General features: G+C 37.5%; 2 protein-coding genes and 1 non-coding gene across 3 annotated transcripts in view; 2 read left to right on the top strand and 1 right to left on the bottom strand.

Moving 5' to 3' along the window:
* The first annotated feature begins 165 nt into the window (after window positions 1-165).
* On the top strand, window positions 166-5160 carry LOC149838654 (cold-regulated 413 plasma membrane protein 2-like). The gene is made up of 4 exons (XM_090008290.1): window positions 166-341; window positions 1122-1229; window positions 1312-1382; window positions 4755-5160. The coding sequence occupies exons 1-4, from the start codon at window positions 166-168 to the stop codon at window positions 5006-5008; spliced, it is 609 nt and encodes a 202-aa protein (XP_089864416.1). The 3' UTR covers window positions 5009-5160.
* Window positions 5161-10857: 5697 nt separating this feature from the next.
* On the top strand, window positions 10858-10941 carry LOC149838653 (small nucleolar RNA SNOR75). Its single transcript, XR_016432280.1, has one exon. It is a non-coding gene; the product is annotated as a small nucleolar RNA SNOR75 (small nucleolar RNA).
* Window positions 10942-13808: 2867 nt separating this feature from the next.
* LOC149838652 (exocyst complex component SEC3A-like) overlaps window positions 13809-21681 on the bottom strand; it is a 154535-nt gene continuing 146662 nt past the window's right edge. The window contains exons 20-25 of the mRNA XM_090006726.1: window positions 17921-18018; window positions 17700-17808; window positions 17466-17534; window positions 15263-15328; window positions 15090-15179; window positions 13809-14190 (exon numbers count right to left, since the gene is read on the bottom strand). Of these exons, the coding sequence (XP_089862852.1) occupies window positions 14080-14190; window positions 15090-15179; window positions 15263-15328; window positions 17466-17534; window positions 17700-17808; window positions 17921-18018 (543 nt within the window). The 3' untranslated portion in view covers window positions 13809-14079. The remainder of the gene's footprint in view (window positions 14191-15089; window positions 15180-15262; window positions 15329-17465; window positions 17535-17699; window positions 17809-17920; window positions 18019-21681) is intronic.

Genomic DNA, 21681 nt, shown 5'->3' with positions numbered 1-21681 from the left:
TCCCGTTTTACAGTCCTCAACGGTTTTTTTCTTCTTCCCGTCTTTTGCGCATTTGCGACCAAGCTCTTCTTTTTCACTTGCTTCCTTGAAATCTTCTCTCTCTCTCTCTCTCTCTCTCTCTCTCTCTCTCTCTCGCTCGCTTTCTTTGGTTGCAGGGGAAAGAAGATGGCGAGGATGGAGTTCCTGAAGATGAAGACCGACAGAGCAAACGAGGAGTTGATTGATTCGGATCTGAGGGAGCTGGCGGTGGCGGCCCGGAGGCTGGCGAGGCACGCCGTTTCCCTCGGCAGCCTCGGACTCGGGACCTCCATTCTCAAATGGATCGCGACCGTCGCTGCAATGTGAGTTTATCCCACTCTAAAATCTTTTGTTGGTTTTATTTTTTTTTCTTTTTTCCCTGTTTTGGGTGTTTGGGGGCGTCGATTTAGTTGGTTTTGGTTTTTTCTTAGCAGGTATTGGTGAATTGGATGGGAATCGAGTCTGTTTTGTACATGAAAGCGTTATTTGAAGTATATTTTCGTAATTGTTGGCTTCTTTTTTCGGTTTTGGTTTTCTTGTAGTTTGGTATCGATTGCTTTGGTTGGCAATTTTTGTGTGTGTGTGTGTGTGTGTGTGTGTGTGTGTGTGTGTGTGTGTGTGTGTGTGTGTGTGTGTGTGTTATTTTTCTTGTTATTTGAAATCAGAATTGTTGGACGGGTTCTGTTGTGATTTTCTGTTAGGATTTGAAGGTGGTTGATGTTTTGTGTAAGAGGACTTGGTTTAATTTAACCAGATCTAGGAGTGAAAGAGCTAGAGCTCTGAAAGTTTTCTTTCTGAGGGGAGACAATTTGGGTATTTTGATTTTACAAAATTTTTGGCAGAAATTACAGTTTCCTTCTCGATTTTGGCAGGTAATCAACTATTTGAGTGAAATGTGAAAACTTGAGAAACCAAGTGGATAGTTCCTTATTATTTATTTGTTACAAGGGAATTTATGACCCTTATTTGGGATATTTATAATTGATTATGTGCTTATATGACAATATATCAAGCCTATCTAAGCACATTTGGTGAAATCCTATTCATAGAACTGAGGCTGTTGCCCTGAGCAAAATTTCATCATACCTATTGGTGCATTTCAGATATTTGCTGATATTGGATCGGACCAATTGGAGGACTAACATGTTGACGTCACTGTTGGTTCCATACATTTTCTTTTCGCTTCCATCAGTCTTGTTCTCCATTCTAAGGTGATGAGCGTTCTTCGGTGTTTTCTTTTTTGCACCCATCTTGTCAATTCAGCGATCATAATACATGTATTCATTGTTGTAGAGGGCAGTTCGGAAGATGGATAGCATTCATTGCTGTTGTTTTGCGACTATTCTTTCCACGACATTTCCCAGGTATATCTTTCGATAATGTTGAAATATTTCTTCACCTATTTATGTGGTTAATGATTGGTTGCTTAAGTTTCTGCACCTTGAAGTAGACTGCTATATTTTATCTGTAAATGCAGATATGCAGGCCGTTTGCAGCGATGTATGATCTTTTTTGTTTCTATTCTCTAAGATCTGTATCATGTTTCTGTGGATAGGACTTACAGTCTCCATGCTTACTTTTTCATTGTTTATGTCCACCTATTTTGGTCTTTATCCATGATCGAGTGCCTACAAATGAAATTCTTGTGTCAATTCCAATAAACAATTGAGAAATTGGGAAGAGGTTGAGCTTGTATGACTATTGCATCATGGATTTCATTTGACTGTGTTAAATGTTTTGACTTGTTTCTCTTTGTTTAATGAACTGGCAAGAAAGAAGAGAAACCATCATTTCCAAATGGAGGAATCCTTATGAAAGGATCCATAGTGATTCTATTCGCTCACATAGACAAACCTGTGAACTTTCTTATGGTCCTTAAAGATCTCTTATGGAAAATTTCATTATTACTGATGTCTTTCTCATTTCCTTGTTTGTTCTTTCTTTATGTGCTGATTGTGTTCCTAGTTTGATAGATTTTTATGTATTTTCTGTCAGTTCTTAACTAAGAATATCATTCTTCCTCAAAGTATATAGGAGTTCATCATAGGGTTCTAAGAATATGGAATTTCTCCAATTTTGTCTTCAGACAATCCATGCATACAAGAGCACATTTAAAACATTGGCAATGTTATGCAATAAGCAAAACTATTTTTGAGTATCTAAATGATATAGTGAGTTGAAGCACTGATAGGGTAACGCTCTGGTTGAAGGTTAAGCCTTAGATTTGTCAGGCTTCATCTTATGCATCAATGAAATCATGTGTCAGCATCTGCCAGTTTATGATGCCCATCTGTTTAAGGTATAGGGCATGTAGTTATGATAAAATTCACTCGAATCCTCTGTTTTGTCAAAAACAGGACTCGATTGACTTTCCAAATCAAGATTTAATTGATCTATGGATCTGTTGTTTCAAATAAGAAAGAAAGGCCTCTGTCTTGTGTGGAAAATTTAGTTATCTTGAACATACCTTTTAGCCTTCTGGGAATCTTGTCTTTGATCAATCCTTTAGCCTTCTGTCTTTCTTGATTTTGGTGAGATTATTGACAAAGATTTCCTTTAGCCTTCTGGGAATCTTTCTTTGATCAATCCTTTAGCCTTCTGTCTTTCTTGATTTTGGTGAGATTATTGACAAAGGTTTCAGTTGGCTTGCCTTATTCATGGGGTATTTGTTAGATTTTCAATCTCCAGGTCGTTCCACGCGTGAGAGCTGAGAAACAGAGAGAGATAGAGAAAGGGAGAGAGAAGTTGGGGAAAAACTGATACCCAGTTACATTAGGGTCGGCTGCTGTGTATACTCATTTATATTAACATGCTATTACAAAATTAGGGTACTAAAATACCCTCATTACAATAAATTATATTACATAATGCCATTAATGAAAAGTGAATGTCACGGGTCTGGATCTCCAGATCCATGACCCGTAACAAGAGAAAACACTTCTTTTCACCCTCCCTCAAGTTGTGCATGATCTTGAACCATGAACAACTTGCCTTTTAACATCCAAAATCTGACTTTTGTCAATCCTTTTGTAAATATATCCGCCACTTGATTTGTAGTTCGAACAAATTCAGGCTCAATCTCTTTCTCTTCTACCTTTTGTCTCACAAAATGTTGGTCTATTTCAATATGTTTGGCACGACTGTGATGGATTGGATTAAAGGACATACTAATGGCACTCTGGTTGTCACACAAAAGAAGTGATCGAGAGATCGATTCTCCGACTTCTGTCAGTAGGTGTCTAATCCAAGTAGCCTCAGCAGTGACAGCTGCCATTGACCTGTATTCAGCCTCTGTACTGGATCTGGCAGCAACCTTTTATTTCTTACTACTCCAAGAAACCAAATTCATCCCAACAAAAACACAATAGACGGATACTGATCTGCGTTCATCTGGGTCTCTCGCCCAGTCCGCATCAGAATAAACAGTGATCTCATGTGCATTTTGCCCATTTGTCTTTCGCTTATATATGAGGTCATCCCCAACCGTTCCCTTCAGATATCGTAGTATCCGTTTAACTGCTTCCATATGCCCTTCACATGGTGCATGCATAAACTGAGAAACTTGATTCACCGAGTAGACTATATCAGGGAGAGTAAAAGTGAGGTATTGTAACATACCCACTATGCTACGGTACTGTGTGGGATTATCAAATGGATCTCCGTCTTGAGAGCTAAGCTTTTGATGAAGAACGCTAGGAGTGCTCAAGGGTTTGCAGTCTTTCATACCCGCTTTATTGAGAACATCAATGGTATACTTATGTTGAGTGAGAGTCATCTCTTCAAAAGTACTGTCGACTTCAACTCCAAGAAAGTACCGTAGTTTGCCAAGGTCCTTCATTTTGAACCTCTGATTCAAGAGATGTTTGACTTCTTCAATGTGCTCATTGGAGTTACCAGTGATGATGATATCATCCACATATATCAACAACAGAGTAATTGTGTCTTGGTTCTTAAATATAAATAAGGAGTGATAAAGAAGAGATTTCTTAAAACCATATTTTTGTATTTCAAGAGAAAAGTTGTTGAACCAAGATCGAGATGCTTGCTTCAATCCATATATCGCCCTTTTTAGTCTGCAGACATATTTTGTAGGATTGCCTTCTGCGTAACCAGTGGGTTGTTCCATGTATACTTCTCCTCTCAAATCTCCATGAAGAAAAGCATTATTCACATCAAGTTGGCTAATAGTCCATTGATGTTCAATAGCTAAAGAAAGTATGACTCTGATTGTCCCCATCCTCATCACTGGACTAAAAGTTTCAGTATTTTCTTTCCTTTGGGAAGAAACAGTAACTTGATTTTTTTCCCTGAGTTGGATGGAACAAAAACTTTAATAAAAGATATGTTTACAAGGGAAAGTTCATCTTTTATTTTTGACATTTCTCTTCATCCGTATGGTTTGAAACATTGCACTCTTTCCAACATCAATGTCTTTCTTGATTAGCAAAACATCTGAGTTTGGCGGGTTTATGCTATGATAAACACAGGTTCTCAGTTTGGCTGGAATTATCAGTGTCATAGATGAACAGAATTCTTCCTGCTAGTTTGTCTACCAAATATATGTTGCTTAAGCAGAATTTTGAGGGAAAACCTCAGTTTTATGATCTGCAATAACAAGTTATGTATTTCATAGGCTAGTAGTTAAAGAAGAAGAGCAAGAAATGAGGAAAAATACAAAAAAACACTTTGCTTTCTATTATGTACCATTAACCTCAAGCATCTTTTTAATGCTGCAGATTGGTTGGAGATGCCAGGATCACTAATTATGATCCTCGTGGTCGCACCCAACTTCTTTGCTCACACATTAAGAGACGGTGTTGTCGGAGTGATCATATGTCTCATAATAGGTGCATACCTTCTTCAAGAGCACATCAGGGCAACTGGTGGATTTAGAAACTCATTTACTCAGAGCCATGGAATCTCTAACACTCTAGGCATCATAGTTTTACTGGTCTATCCCCTCTGGCGCTTGGTAGTGCTTTTGGTTTAATTCCTATCTGAACCTGCTATTTTTAATTTATGGTTTGTTAATTGATATTAGCTTGCAAACCACCCGTTTACATTATTGTTCCATACTGTGTTGAGATTAAGATTTCTTAAAAAGACCATGTTAATCTTAGTTATTTAAGATTATTGTCTCGTGTATATAATTCTTCTTCTCCTTCTGGTTGTAGGTGATTTCAAGAGTTTGTCATCTTGCATGCATGAGTTCCTCATGTAGAGAACCAAGTCACCAGTTCGAAAAGTTATCTGGGGATCAAAGTTTTCTAACTCTATGTTGATATATATTCAAGTATTTTGGTGAGTCAAATTCTTTGACAGACTAGTTTACTACACAATGTAACTTTAGCCAAGTCTCTGCTTCAGCCAATTGAGTTTCAGTCCAGTCAACCAAGTCTGACCCACAGGCTCAATAGAGTATAGGGTGGATCGTCTTTCAATACTAGTTTGATTCAACTTACTCGATTGTCTCAGCCAAGTGGTGGTGGACTTGGCCAACTAGGTGCATCCTGCAGCACTTGACCCCGTCTAATGTCATTTCTGAGCCACCCCATCTGAGAACCTGTGTGTAGTCTGAGTCTAATTTCTTGTCATACACATTGATCCAAGATGTCTTTAGAGCTGTAGGCCTCCTGGTACCTTTAGGTTGTTGGGTTTTGAAGCACATACCATGGGACACAGCCCAACTCCAGCAAAAGTTAGGACGATGTGCTTTTCGGTCTCTTGACCCATACCTAAGAGGCTAAGATGCACTTTCCCATATTTTGGGGGATATGGCTTTTGAACATGTATCTCACTATTAGGGCTGTCAATTGGTCAGATCTGAAGTTCTGTGTGTCCGACTAACCCACATCCTGGTTGTTGGATATATGCAAAATGAGAATTAGATCTGCTTGGTTTGGGAGTAATGGTCCAGATCCAATTGAGTTCAGGTTTGGGTTTGACATGTTTGAGATTCACATAAAAAAATGTTATGGTTGGATATAGGATCCAGCTTTTTATGGATACGTGTATGCAACAATACCATGAAATGCACTTTCAATTTTTAGCCGAACATGCTATTAATCTTTCCCACTTATTTCTTCTTGCTTATAGCTTTATATCTTTGGATCCAGCTTTTTATGGATACGTGTATGCAACAATACCACGAGATGCGCTTTCAATTTTTAGCCGAACATGCTATTAATCTTTCCCACTTATTTCTTCTTGCTTATAACTTTATATCTTTGGTTGCCATTATCTTTTTTCCTTTTTTCACCAAGAAACTTCCATAATAAATGAAAAAAATAAAATTCTTAGAGTATCTCTTAAATTTGTGAACATTGGTAATTGCTCAAATCCTCAAGCTGCTTGGTTTGAACTTTTCAAGTTTTTATCCATGAACTTTTGGTTCAAAGCGTCATCGTGAAATTTATCTATAAAGCAGAGTGATTGGTCCAATAAAGAACAGTTCATGAAATGAAATTGTCCTTGTTTAACCATAACCCTCTGGATCTTGTGATTGCCATCTCTCTCTCTCTCTCTCTCTCTCTCTCTCAATAAGGTGTTGGGGCCTGTTATGCCCGTCGAGGTCGTCGTTGCAATCCGCACCCCTCCGACTCCCATGTTGGTGGTTCTCCTCGGCGTTCAGTCAGATCTCGTACTCCTCAGCGTTTTGCTGACTTTCAACTATGAAGGCTCATATCCTGGCAAACTGGATTCGCCAGGAAAAGTCAAATCTCATTGCTCTATGAGAAACAAAAATGAAAGACGTCTCTCGCTCTGTCATTTCTGAAATTTGGAGAGGGGCAGACTTATTCTTTAAGGTCGCGGTCCGTTACACTGGTGGTATTCTTATTCTCGAAAAGCCTTCTCTGGGTATCTCCCAAGTCAACGATGGCATGTTCTCTCTTTCAATTGCCCTTTCCTTGAAAGCGAGAACCACTACATCGATGGTAACTATTGTCTATGGCCCCAACCGTCCTCTCCTTCGACCAACGTTATGGTCCGATTTGAGTAGGATCATTGGTTCTTTTAGGGAGTTGCACCTCCTTATGGGGGACTTTATCTGACTGCCTCTATGCGGGGTTTTCAAGATTTTGTCCAGCAGCAATAGCTTTACCTTGTTCTTCCTACCGGCGAGCCTTTCTCGTGGCCGAATAGAAGGTTTCGCCTGTGCTACAGGCTGCTCGATCGAGTGCTCATCTTCCTCGATCTGCTGGAGATCCTCTCTGACATTCCTGCTTCCTCCTTCTGTCTCGGACCATAGTCAGGTTGTCACTCGTTGGGGGGAAGATTTTACCTCTGCAAGGACTTTCATCTTTGAAAAGTGGTGGCTGAAGGAGTCAGACTTTGAATCTGTGGTCTACCGTTCATGGAGCAAGCCTTCTATTGCGGTCAGGGCCGCCGTTCGGTGTCATGAGAAGCTTTTTTGCCTCAACCGCAATATCAAAGCTTGACTTCTGAATCATAATATCAGTAAATTCTAGCAAATAGACATCTGGGAGCAAGAGTTGTCAATCATTCATCATTCTATGTCTTTCCCGGACTTCCTTTCCAATTTGACTATCCAAAGCTTAAAGGCCAGATCCACTGAGCTTTCTTTAAATTTGCAAATATGGCGGATCAAGGATGAAATTCAATGGAAACAATGGGCGAGAGTGCATTGACTTGCGGCTAGTGATGGCAATACTAGCTTCTTTCACTCCTACGCTTTGCACTGCCACAAGAGGAACGCTATTCCCTCTATCTTCATTTGGAGAGTCAGTTACTCCACCGACAATGTCCTTCCCACTGTTTTCACTATTTCAAGACTCTTTATGCTGCCCAGACCTCCGTCGATGACACTATTGGCCATCTTTTTATACGGGCTATTAATCAATCTCAAGCCAGAGCTATGCAATCTAAGTTTGCTAAAGTTGAAATCATTTCGGCTATCAACGGTCTTTCAGGATGAAAAGCTCCTGGTTACGATGACTTTTTCATGGATTTCTTTCGTATCTTTTGGTCTTGCATTCAACATGACGTTATCAATGTTTTCGCTGAGTTTCATTGCAACTGTCAGCTGTCGGTTCACACACACTTAACTATTGTCTCTCTCATCCTGAAGGACGTGGCAACCTCTGATATCTCGAGGTTCAGTCCGATTTCGGTTATGAGTGTGCTCTATTGCATTATTGCTAAGGTTTTGGCCAATAGGCTTAGAGTCATCGCTACTCAAATCTTCTCGGACTTCCAGTTCGCTTTTAGCCCCCACAGGCGGATTCATCACTCATTCATCTTGGCATCGAAAGTTCTTCACTCTTTGCATATTAGCGGTCAACCTTTTTTCTCTTTCAAGCTTGACTTCCATGAACCCTTCGACTCTGTCCATTGGCCTTTCTTATTTCACATGCTTACCAACTTCGATATCAGTCATCATTTCTCTCGATGGATGCGCGAGCTGGTATCAAATGTTCACTCTTTGATTAAGCTTAACGGAGCAAGAGGTAGGCGGTTCAAGCTTGAGCGAGGTATTCGGCAAGGCTGCCATCTCTCCTCTTTGTTATTTAACGCCACCGCCGAGGGCCTTATGGTGTTGTTCAAGAGGGCAGCAAATAAAGGTATAATCGATCACATCAGCATCCAGGATTTTTTCTATCATATTCTAACGTATGCTGACGACATGATCCTTTTTTGCCATGCTTCCGTGCAACAGATGCTGAGATTCAAGCTCATCCTTCAGTTTTCCTCTCTTTCTCAGCTTTATCCCTTAATGACAGTAAATACTGCCTATCCATGTTCAATGTTCCATCTTCCTTGCTGGCCGCCGGACAACAGATTTTTAGCTGTGCAACTTCGGATTTACCTATTTTCTATCTAGGTATCCCTTTACAAATAAAGTGCATCCCCTCAACCACTTGGAGTGCCACTATCCAAAAAATTCAGACAAAAATTTCTTCCTTGCAGGCTTCCTATCTTTCCATCATCGGGCGACTTACCCTTATTAGGCACGTCTTGTCCTCTATCTCAAAATTTTTTATGTTCATGTTTCTGATGCCCAAAGGTGTGGAGAAGAAGTTCTCCAATTTGATGGGAGATTTTCTTTTGTCTGGTTGCCACCTTCGGACTAAGCGCCACCTAGTTAAATGGAACTCATTGGTGTTACCAAGGTGTATGGCTGGTTTGGGGATTTTCGCCCTAGACTAAGGATTATTGCTTTCGTCGTGAAGCAATGCTAGATGGCGCACCGTACAGGCAATCCGTGTGCTCCTTTGCTCCATATTAAGTATGGTTCTCTTGAGTCAATCCATTATATTCGTCGTCCCCATAGGCTTCATATCTCGCACTTGCGTCGCATGTGGCTTAATGTCATGTCTTTCATCCTCATGCAAGATGGTGATCCCGGTCCTCACGCGCAGTTTTTGCAATGGGCAATTGCGCCTAGCGACGGTTTGCGCACCAAAACTTTGTATCGGTCTCTTCTTCCTCCTAGGGCTGACTGACTTCCTGAGTTTCTTTTATAGGCAAATGGGCCAACTCCTAGCTCTCAGTTCTTAGCATGGTTAATTTTACATGATAGGGTATAGACAGACCAACTTCCTTAAGAAGATAGGTTTTCAGTATCCGAGTAGGTGCGTCCTTTGCCAAGCGGCGGAAGAATCCACCTACCATCTGTTTTGGGTCTGCCCAATCTTTGTGGATCTCTTTAAAAGTACATGAAATCAGCCTGAAGTAATCGTGAGACAGGAATCATTCACGCTCGACCTTTTGTGGGGTATGCCGCAGGTTTACAGTTGCAAGCGGTGGTGTCTAATTTGGAGAACTTGGCTTCTTACTTCTTGGTGAGATATGTGGATGACTCGCAATAATGCGATCTTCCGTCAAATTTCAGTTGCTTTCAATAAGCTCGTCCATTGCATCTTGGCTGATGTGTACGCAATTTTGCGTCTCTCTTACCATGTTATCCAACCCCTTCAGCCTCCTTCTCTTCCTCAAGACCCTAGCTGATCTTTGTGTTCTTCTATTTTTATGTTTTGCCTTTGTGCTTTCGGCCATTTGTTTTGGGTCTGATATTGTTTTTGTTTTTCGCGGGCTCAACTTTTTGTTGATCCCCCGCCTTAGTAACGTTGATCTCTCTCTCTCTCTCTCTCTCTCTCTCTCTCTCTCTCTCTCTCTCTCTCTCTGTTGTATATAAGTTTGACCTTGTTTAGCTTGAGTGGTCAAGGTGGGTTTCATTACTTTGAGGGCAGAGTTCAAAGAGTCCCTTTGGTCCCATCCATGTTCAGGGATGTAAAAGCTATGGTTTGCGTCAAATGTCCAACCTGAATATCTCTAGTTGGTTTTCGTAAGGAGTTTCAGGTACGATGAGTTAATCAGGTTGGATTCAGTTTTACGTTTTCACATCCGAATCCAACTCTGGATCAAGCCAAACCCATTTAGCTAATCAAATGCAGTTTCATATGGCCACGAATCCAAGTATTCTACACCAAGTTATATTGGACCCGAATCTGATCTGGGTTGTGTAGAAATCCATACCCAACGTCCTTGCAAAAAATCACATAAATTTTGAAGTTGGTTAAATTATTGGAGCCTTGGGCTGGGTCCGAGCCCTCTAAGGTCTAGCAGTTAAAGAGTTGGGTTTGAACTTCTAAGGGCAATTTTCACCAGTAGGGTGAAAAGGGTGTTTTAGTCCTTTCCCCAAGGAAAGCCCTAGAACCTACCCTATAAAATGCCTTTCTTTGAGTGTGGTAGGCTGAGAGGGCCTCAGCGCCACTCGCATGTCACACTCATTTTGGCTTGTGGGGTTTCGATGTAATCATTTTATCATCTTTGAGTTTTGAGTTTTGAGTTTTGAGTTTTGTAAAAAGGGTTTCTTTTTCTCCGTGATGATAAAAAATGATGACGAGTCTGACCTCCATTCTCGCTCTTTGTGATGTTTACTGAGGCATTTGTCTGAGAGACACAGGAAATCCCATAAACTCCTTCGCCCCCTCCTTTTTCTCCGTTTAACAAAAATTGCGTCTTTCCTTATGCTTCTTTTTCTTAAATTTTTTGTTCATCCTATCATGGGTTGGGATGCACATACTTTACTTTTGTTGGGTTACAATGTTTTCATCATGTTCTGACTATTTGGTTTGATGGGTAGCGAGATGGAATGGTTTTGAATTGTAAATTTTGTGGTTTGAAAAGGGCCAGGAGCCTCAGTTATTACCTTGGCTGAAAGAATTATTGGTTTTTCAATTTTTGCAGTTCTTGTTTTGGTCGGTCATAAACAAATTTTTTTTTATGAAGAGAAACAAGTTATTTAGTAAATCTTTCTCTCTCTTTCTTATATCATTCCAACTAATGGATGTGGGCCGGATTACTGAAGGAAACAGCGATGATGAGAAGATTTTCAGTCTTATACCATGACGGAAGACGCATGATTTTCTTCAAGCACTTTTGAGCTGTATTCTGTGCCATATCCACCTGCACCATGCTTATGGTTTTCATTTAATATTTGTTTTTTGAATAAAAATTCATTACTTCATTTATTTAAATGATATTTCTGCTTCTGCCTAGATTTTAATGTTTTGTCTGGTTTTATCCTCGACTTATATTATAATTTTTATGAATTATGATTCATTAATTTGTCTATCTGGATGGTTTTTTGTTTACTATTTATAAATAAACAAACTACTGAATTATAGTTCATTATCTGTTTATTTCGATGGTTTTTATTTTCTTTTGCCTAGATTTTAATGTTTTTTTTCTTGTTATCATTAATGACTATATGATATCTTTTGTCTCGTTTTCCGTGTCTTTTTTTATATTATTGATGATTATTATGATTCTGATGAACTATTGATTGAGAACAGGCTTAAATAAGTTTTTTTTTTTCTGTTTTATTTTCGGACGTGCAGGATTAGGATGGCATTTAAATACCTAATGGGGGCCCTCCCGTAAAGCATCATTCCCCCAACAAATATAAAAAAAATTCCTTCCCTTAATTAGTGATTATAAGGTTGAATAACAGAGCTACAAGAAAAAGTAAACAGGCGTTGAGATGCCGGATCAAATCCTGCTGGTGTACGAGTGTGTTCGTAGCTTTAAGAGGTGGACCAAGTAAAACTGGGGGTCGTGGGGCCCCACCCAGGTTTTTCCCCGCTGGTGAGGGTTCCTCATCATTAAAAAAAAAAAGACTTTATATAAATTCGGATAAAATTTTTTTGGGGCAAATTCTATATGCCTACACGCAAATCTGGATAATTTCAATATCAACTTTAAATCCAGAATAGAAATTACACCTTGTGATTTTTAAGAAGCACTTTTCAAATATTGAAGATATTTTGAAAATTATCATGAATTTATCACAAAACTGTATAATCCTTATAAAAATAACGAAATTTTCAAAGTATCAATTAGCTTTGACTATTATAGTTATGAAGTATCATGATTGTGTTGTGATTTTTTTCGCATTTGAATATTTTTACATTATACATGCACTTTTTAATTTTTAAGCGCGTCATATTATTTTCCTGAGAATTTCCCAAAAAAACCAAAAAATGTCTTTATTGTGATGTAGGACGGGTTTGGGTGGGATATTCTATTATTCCTTTATATTTTCCGGATTCTTGTTTGACATGGATACCAACCTGACTTGTTTATGTTCAAGTTTGGGATGATGGGGCTTACTCAAGAAGGTTTAGCACACAGACACAAACTTTGGATCTCTCTCTCTCTCTCTCTCTCTCTCTCTCTCTCTCTCTGTGGTCAAGATGGATATGTGATTCAAACCCCAGACCCCCTCTGTTTTGGAGTTTTATCCATGCAATCAGCTCAACAGACCCCCATTAGATCTTATTAGTGACTATTTTGATCTCAAATAGCGCTTCAAATCAATATCTCAAAAAATAAAAAATATTGGAACCTGTTACAAGATCCAAACTTGGTTAGCTACTTACGTGTAAACTAAGTTCGTACAAGGTAGGAAGACAATTAAAATTGGATCCGGCAACAGATGAGTCACTCTCTTTCTTATATGACACATGCGTCCTTTTCCCCGATAAATTCATTCTGTGTAGTGACGTCAAAAAACAATGTAGTATTGTTGCAAATTGGCTTGAATCGGCCCATTCGTATCGTATTGGCAGAAAATCGGTGCAAAAACTGACCTGAACCGACTTATTTTAAAATAAAAAAATTTGGTCAATTTTTTTTAATATTATTTAACATTTTTGTGACGTCATTTTGTAGTTGAAAGTCCGAAAATCCAGTTCGGAATCGCTCGATTCCCTGAACCGTTTTGAAAATCAATTCAGGGTCCGAGACTATTCTTACAACACTGCCAACAAAAAACCTGTGAAATGTATCTGCAGACAGAAAAAGATCCATTATAAAGCTTGTTATTTTTAACTTGAGTCTTGCACGCAATCATTTCTCATGACCATTGTTTGTCTACAAGATGGAGTCGCTCCTTGATTTAAAATCAAAATCCCTGGTGATGCTCACTTCCCAAAAAAAAGGCAATCTTTTTCACTTTATATAACGAGGAATAATTAAGAATTAATATTTGTCAACTAATTATTTTAAGGCCCATGTTCTTGCAGATTGGTGCCTTTTTCATTACTGTTACATTGTTATATCTGGTCCGACTCAAGTGGTTAATCGTGAGTTCGTAAAGCTTTGATATTTTTCTAAATCTCTAAGCATCATCTACGAAGGCAAAGAGGAGCAACAAAAAATGAGAAAAACGGAAGGCATCAGCAATATTAAAAGATGTTTTCTCGTGAAACAATTGGAAACGAAGAAGACATAGTCTGACAAGGAGGCACGCCCATTGCAAATGCTTTCACACAACTGGACTTCTGGCAATTACCTGGGGGTTCGCTTACTGAAAGAATCAATGTCTATTTACAAAGACAACCAAACATAGAGCCTTCTATTTGCAGAAAATGAAAATTACAAAATAGCAAAATCACCCAAACATCTACAATAATAGCCTGATAATTAGAATAAGGAAAACAATGAAGCCGAGTGAAAAGTGCATGGAGAGTAAACTCTTTTTGGAGCAAAAGATGCAACCTCGATTCCGTGTAAGTGTGAAAAACCTAATGGCTTCTACATTGAGACAAGCAGCTCTTTCATCTCTGCAACTGATAGCATGGTTTCAGTGGGATAAACCTTGGCAATTAATGAAGCAAAGCCTTCATATTTTTCAAGGAATTCCTTCTGCAAGAAGAAAAAAATCCAAGTCATCCACATGCAGCCTGGTCTACTCAAAGTACAAAGGTCATAGAAAATGATGACCATTCTCAACGGTGTCATCCATTCTGCACCTTTAACGGAGAACATTCCTCCAGAAATGAACCAAAAAATATGACATGCACAACCGTAGAGAGTTGGGACATACTTTCATTAAAAATGAAAAAGAACCCAACTTTTCATATACTATTATGCATATAATAATTATGTTGAAGCACCAGCACCCGGAAGTACCTGCATCAACATGGGTATGCTGGACCATTTTTAAGTACAACTGACAAAGCCGTTATCCAAAGTACAAAATTAAATCAACAAATACATAAGACCGCATATTTGTATCACAAAATATGCAGTTAACTTATGAAACTATACCTAGGACTCCAGAGAGAACGCTAATCAGACCACGTGGAAGCAAAACCTGTGAACTGTGCTCCATACTTGACCTCATTGTCTTGACAAAAACCAGTATGAGTGGGACTGGAGGTCTTAACAAAATCAATAGACAGGTCTATGCAAAATCCTAAGTTTAAATGGATGACTTGAAGATACTGGCATTACAGTTGCAAGCAAAGATAGGAACTTATTTGTCAATTTTCCATAGGCAGTAGCTGAAAAAGGCAGTATATTTTCACAAGTCAAACAATCCCACTGCTATGGTTCAAGTGCAATTTGAAAGGGAATTCCTTCACCATCACAATTTGCATCAACTACAGGACTCAACAGAAATGAAGTTAAACAGCTGAAAATTGGACAAGATGTCTGCTCAGCCAGATGAAGCAGATCATAGGCAAGTAAGACAATAGAAGTTCACTTCGGTATTATCCGTAGGTTGTTTCCTGAGCATGTAAGCACTGTTCCGTACAAACCTTGCATTTATCCCATAATGAAGGCATCAGCTCCTCTGATGTTAAGTTTTTCTGCAGTCTTTTGTACATGGTGATGATGGATTTGTCCACCTGAAATAGGAAAATGTGTCATGCAAGCAAAACCATGTCAAACATAAATCAAATGATGGATCAGACGAACATGTTCAACTTACAGTAGGTAGAGTGGCTTTCAACACCTTCCGCAGATCCATTTTCGATAGTCCAATTTGGAAAGGTATCTGGAAGAAAATGTTATCAGCGAGAGTACTTAGTGTCTTAAGTGACAGCCATGAAAGATATCTGAATACTGCCATATTTTCTCATAATGAGGAAATTTTGTATGCTTTCCATTTGTGACAGATCAAACAAAAGTAGCCATGAACGGAGTGCTAGCAACAGCAAAAGTAACAGGCTCAGACTAAGGAATACACAAGACTGGTCACAAATAATTGTGAATTGAATCAGATTCTTCCATCAACTTGAGCAAACAATATGCCTATTTAGGAATGGTCATGGATCAGGTGTAGACTCAGCCAATGAAAATGCTGTGTGGTTCAATAAAAAGAAACATGAGATTGCCAACAATGGTGTAAGCTAAATATCACAGTAGATATATCTTGTCTGACAATCAACTATCGATATTCATTTATTTCTTCCACTCGTGTTAAAGCCGACTAACCATCATTCCAAAACAAATTGCTGATTTTTAGGCATTCAACTACATAAGACAGGTGGTTAAGCAGGCATGGTTAGTTTTTGTCCATTGCCAGTCATGATTAACTGATACTTTTATGAAGTCCTAGACCGTAGCCAGACTTGAATGCTTCTAGGCAAACCTGTCACGTGGACACGCTTAAAAGGATACCAGATATGTTATTTCTTCTGCAGTTCTCCATTAAGAATGATATATAAGAGGACACAACAGGTGAGTAAATTGAAGATCTCTGACATAGAGGCAAACTCTTGAAACTGAAATTTGAGGCATCTAGAGCATGAAGGGAAGCAACCTCTTCTCTTATGACCGCAATCAGCAAATCTCAACATTCACAAATCACAAATTTGCAGGTTTTCTCTGCTATATTGATATCCTTGGACTCCATCATGACAATGCAACTCCAAGATTCTGAAGTAGCAGTTGTACTTATAAAAAGGTCATTTCTGTTTGTGTATTTTAAATGTTTAAAATTATGTATGGATATTTTGTTTTCTATTTATATGCCAAATCATCACAAATAGGAACATAAATCACTCTCATTTTAAAAACAGTGGAGACCTATTTATTTGTTTTCTATATCTATTCCATTTAAAGAGACTGCTTCCAATTCTTGGAGATCTCTGGTGTTGTCCATCTCCTCTATCCTACACTTTGGCACTGCCACCATCTCTTGCACTACCCTGCACACTGGCAGCTCCATGATGGTGGTCTGAGCTATGGAAGAAAATTAAGAAAAAACACAATACACATACAATCCTGAAAACAAAATACCACAAATTTTGCAAAAGAGCAATTTGAATGAAATAATTCGACCTTTCTTATTTTTTGATTTTAGCAGATGATGGAGGAATCCACCAGATTAGATTCAATAAGTTCAGATAAGTCCAACAAGTTCACAGTATAAATTCAGGGATTTAATCAACATGCAAATGGAAACTAGATGATGTCAACATATTGAAAATTAGGTAAACATCATATATGCTAAATACTCTTTGTGAACCAGAGAAACATTACAAGACATTAGGGGTGTCAACGGGTGGGGTTTGGTTTAGACCCAGGTGGAATCAGACTTGGACCAGATTTTCGTGTATGGTATCGGGTCCGGACCAGGGTCTAATCGGGTCTACTATAAGAGAAACCATACCCGGACCTAATAAGAACTACATGAACCAGACCCGGACCATACCCAGTAAAATAATATTTTTTTATCATTTTTACATTGAAAATTTGTGGGTCTTAATCGGAATTCGGGTCGGGTCCGGTCTGGTATAAAATTTCAAAAACTATACCCGGGTCCATGTATTAATCGGACCTTCGTGTCCGGACCCAGGTCTTAATCTGGTCTTCTTATTTGTCACCATACCCAGACCCTATAGGGTTTGGTACGGGTCGGGTACAGGTAAACCCGACCCATTGACACCCCTACAAGACAAACACCCTTAAATAAAAGAACAAATAGATTCTACTTCATAGTTTACACATGAATAGCAATCTTTCCGAAAAATTAATTCAATTAGTTGCAACATAAAAGTGCTATGCTACATGGATTGCAGGCAATTTCTGTTTCACCATACCCTTGAGCTAGTTCAACTGCAAATAGCACTATCAACATTTTCATTCACAGGTAACACATGAAGAGATATGCTATCTGATTTATTTACCTCCTCTGGCTGAATTGTATACATCAAATCCTCAATTTTACGGCCAAATTGAAATAACCTGTCAAATACCTGCAAAGGCAAAAAGAATCAGAAAGAGATTATACACTTGAAATTATTATCAATGGATTTGCACATGGCAGTCACCATGCCTGAAGCAAGAAAATAATTTCATTCCCAACAGTTTTCACACATTGATGGAAGGTTAAAGAAAGATGATCTGCAGACGAAGCTTACAATGTATATAATTGAAGTAATATGGCGTGTGCATGCCTGCTCATATGACTCACTAGCTTGATGGTAAAATTTAGCAAGAGTTGGAACAACATTTGCTAGGTCATAAAGACTGCATAAAATAAATAAGATAAATTTTTTCTTCAGCATGTCCCAGAGAAAGTCATATACAGTTGAAATCTCTTACTGACCAAGAAAAATCAGGACTCAAGAACAATTTTTACCTGTTTTGGAAAGCAGCATAATTTTCCAGAAGTACAACATCAGCATACTTAGCCTCAGTTTGTACAACACGCTCCAATGTCACGAACATTACGGTAATCTGTAAATACAAATTTCATTTTGATTCATAATTCAATTTGAAACTCATAGTTGTGCAATGAAACGAGATATGCACAATTATAATGCCAACGAAAGTGCACACTTACAATATGATCACTAAGGATCAATTACAATCTTACAAAAAAGATATAAAATCACATAGAACACAATGAGAATAAGAGACTTTTTGCATTTCACTATTATGCTTAAAAAGCATATTTATAAAGGGTTACAAGTGCTCTATTTATAGAGTTTAAACATCCCTATAACCAAGAGAGGATGCAGTCGAACTGCCAACAGTCCTTTACAAGTTTCAAAAAACCAAAAATAAAAATAAAAAAATCCTAACTAAAACACTGTAAGGTCTCTAGTGACCGATATTTACAAAAAGATCAAAATGCCACTAATATATATATATATATATATATATATATATATATATATATATACAAAGTATTTTAACATTCCCCCTCAAATTGATGGTGAAATCACCAAAAATTTGTTAAGAAAAAACAAAAAACGTGGTAGAGGGAGAGCTTTGCTAAAGAAATCTGCAATCTAAAACTCAGACTGAACATATGGTAAAGTAATCGTCCCCTTCAAGTATTCTTCTCGAACATAGTGACAGTCCATCTCGATATGTTTTATTCATTCATAAAATGTATGATTTCTGACTGTATATATGACACTTTTGTTATCACAACATAACTTTGAAGGCTCTGAAACATCAACACCCATATCTGAGAGTAAGGATCTCATCCACACAATCTCGATTATTGTTGTAGTCATTGCCCTATATTCAACTTCCGTAGATGATAAAGACACTTTCTGCTATTTTTTACATCTCCAAGAAATAAGAGAATCACCTACAAACACATAAAAACCCGTAGCTGAGGGACGGTTATTGGGATCTCCTTCCCAGTCAGAATCAGTATAAGCAATAAGATTTAAGGAGGATGAAGAGGATAAGAATAATCCTTTAGATATAGTTTTCTTGATGTATCGAACTATTCTTAACACAACACTCATGTGAACTGATGTAGGCACATGCTAAAACCGACTTGCAGTATGCATTGCATGAGCAATGTCTGGTCTAGTAATAGATAAATACATTAGTGATCCGACAAGTTGCCTATAAGGAGTTGGATCATCTAATATAACTCCATCCTCAACTCTCATTTTAGCATTTATCACTTCAGAAGTATTAACATATTTTGTACATGTGATTCTTGAATGTATAACAATATATGATGCAAACTTAATTTGAGACAAGATGTATCCTCTTGAAGAATATTCTACTTCAATGCCTAAAAAATATCTCAAAAAACCAACATCAATCATATCAAAAGATTTTTTAAGCATAATTTTAATTTCTTCAATTTTCTTCTGATCATTCCCAGTGATGATCATATCATCAATGTATAAAAGTAAAATAATAAGTGAGGAACATGTACATCTCACAAAAAGAGCAGTGTCAGTATCACATGATTTAAATCCAAATTTCTGCATAGTTCTACTGAACAATCATACCATGCTTTAGGAGCTTGTTTAAGTCCATATAAAGCCTTTCGAAGACGAAGAAACAAGTTATTTCTAATAGTCAGACTAGGGGAAGGATCCATGTAAACTTATTCATTTAAATTTTTATTTAAGAAGGTATTCTTAACATCTAACTGATACATAAGCCATTTCCTAATGGATGCTATTGCAACTAGAGTCTCAACTGTGGTCACGCGAGCTACAAGAGCAAATGTTTCTTCATAATCTATTTCATATTCCTGAGAATATCCTTTTGCAACTAATTTGACTTTATATCTTTCTAAGAAACTGACACTCTTAGTTTTGACTTTAAACACCCATCTGCATCCTATTGTCTTCTTTCCTTTAGGAAGATGTTGAACTTCCCAAGTCTGGCTTTATGTAATGCATCTAATTATATTTTCATAGCTTCTACCAATTGTTTTATGTTTTTAGCTTTTTTTATAGTTAGATGGTTCATGATATGAATGAATTGCTATAAGGCATGTCTTATAGTTTGAAGAAAAGGATTCATAGGAGACAAACATATTTGGAGGCCTATGTATCCATTCAGATCTTCTAACACTAGACTCTTTAATTTTTGTTGGTTGACTATATTTCTCAAAAACACATGGATGCACCCCATTATCTCGTCTAGAGTATTGTAAAAGGTTATGAATTGGTTCTCTTTCTTCAGTTGATTCATTATTTGACTCAAAATTATCACTATCATCATTATCAATAATTTCATTAATGGACTTAGGTAACAAATCAAATAAGAAGACATACTAGAATTCTTCCTTAGATTTTTCAAGATTAAATCCATTTTCATTTTCAAGAAATGTTACATTTCTAGAGACATAAAGTTAATTATTTTTTTTATCATAGCATCAATAGCCTTTTTTATTTTCGGCATATCTAAGAAAAACACATTTTATAGCTTTAGAAGAGAGTTTGTTATATTTTTCAAGAAACACAAAGCATTTACATCCGAAGACCCTCAATCTTTTCAAATCGAGAGAATTTTTAAAGAGTTTTTCAATTGGAGATTTATTTTCCAAAGTTTGAGAAGGCATTCTATTTATTAAATATACCGCAGTGAGAGCGGCTTCGGCCAAAATTTTTTTGGATTTTTTTTGGAATGAGTAGGGTCCTAATAATTTTAATAATATGACAGTGTTTTCTTTCGAAAATATCATTTTGTTGGGGGGTCCTAGGACAAGATTTTTGGTGTAAAATACCATGAGTTTTAGATAAGATTGAAATTCATTTGAAAGAAACTTTCCCCCTGAGTCAGAGCAGAAGATTTTATTGTTTTAAATTGGATTTTTAACAAGATTATGAAAATTTTTAAAGCACGAAAAAACTTCGGATTTGAGTTTAAGGAAGTAGATCAAAGTATGTCTACTAAAATCATCTATGAATGTAACATAATATGAATAACCACATTTTGACATAACAGGAGCGAGACCCCATACATCCGAATGCGCTAATTCAAAGATTTCATTGGTCAAGGAAGTTCTAGATCCAAAAGGCATCATTTACATTTTTCCAAGTATACAATCTTCACATACAAATTCTTTATCCTTACAAATTTTTTCCAAAAATAGAAAATGAGATAATTTGGATATACTTTGGTGTCCTAATCTTTTATGCCAAAGATCTAAACTAATTCTTTTAATCTGATTACAAAAAGAGTTTTCAGGTAAACATAAGCAATCCAATAGTAAAGATCTTGTTTTCTATAGCCTTGCCCGGTCAGCTTCCTTGATTGGAGATCCTACACCCAACAATCCTTAGATGAGAAGAATACTTTACACTCATCAAAAATTTGAGATAATAAAAAAGGTTTAAATCTAATTTTGAAATAACCCTCACATTTGGAATACTTTTTTTTTGAAATATTGTTGAGGTTTCCTATATTTTTAACTTTCAAATAAGTACCATCAGCAGTTGACACACATGAAAAATATGAATTAGTGCAATCGGATAATAGAGACTCATTATGAGTTATGTGAAAAGAGGCTCCCGAACCCAAAATCTAAGAAGACTTACCTGGAGGAGAAGAAGAGGAGATGGTGGCACCGGATGTAGAAGTGGCTTTTAGTATTTGTGAGATGGCCTCCGCTATTTGGGTAGTTGTCAA

The sequence above is a fragment of the Nuphar pumila genome, chromosome 5 (genome assembly GCF_984573655.1).
Source record: "Nuphar pumila chromosome 5, dmNupPumi1.hap1.1, whole genome shotgun sequence".
NCBI classification, from domain to species: Eukaryota; Viridiplantae; Streptophyta; class Magnoliopsida; order Nymphaeales; family Nymphaeaceae; genus Nuphar; species Nuphar pumila.
The sequence above is the reverse complement of the archived record's forward strand: the minus strand, read 5'-3'. Positions and strand labels throughout refer to the sequence as shown.

Bases quoted from the DNA above. Each gene is read 5' to 3' on its own strand.
- LOC149838654 (XM_090008290.1), top strand. From the start codon at position 166: ATGGCGAGGATGGAGTTCCTGAAGATGAAGACCGACAGAGCAAACGAG. The intron at 1,230-1,311 runs GTGATGAGCGTT...TCATTGTTGTAG, and splicing joins GTCTTGTTCTCCATTCTAAG to AGGGCAGTTCGGAAGATGGA. The intron at 1,383-4,754 runs GTATATCTTTCG...TTAATGCTGCAG, and splicing joins CTTTCCACGACATTTCCCAG to ATTGGTTGGAGATGCCAGGA.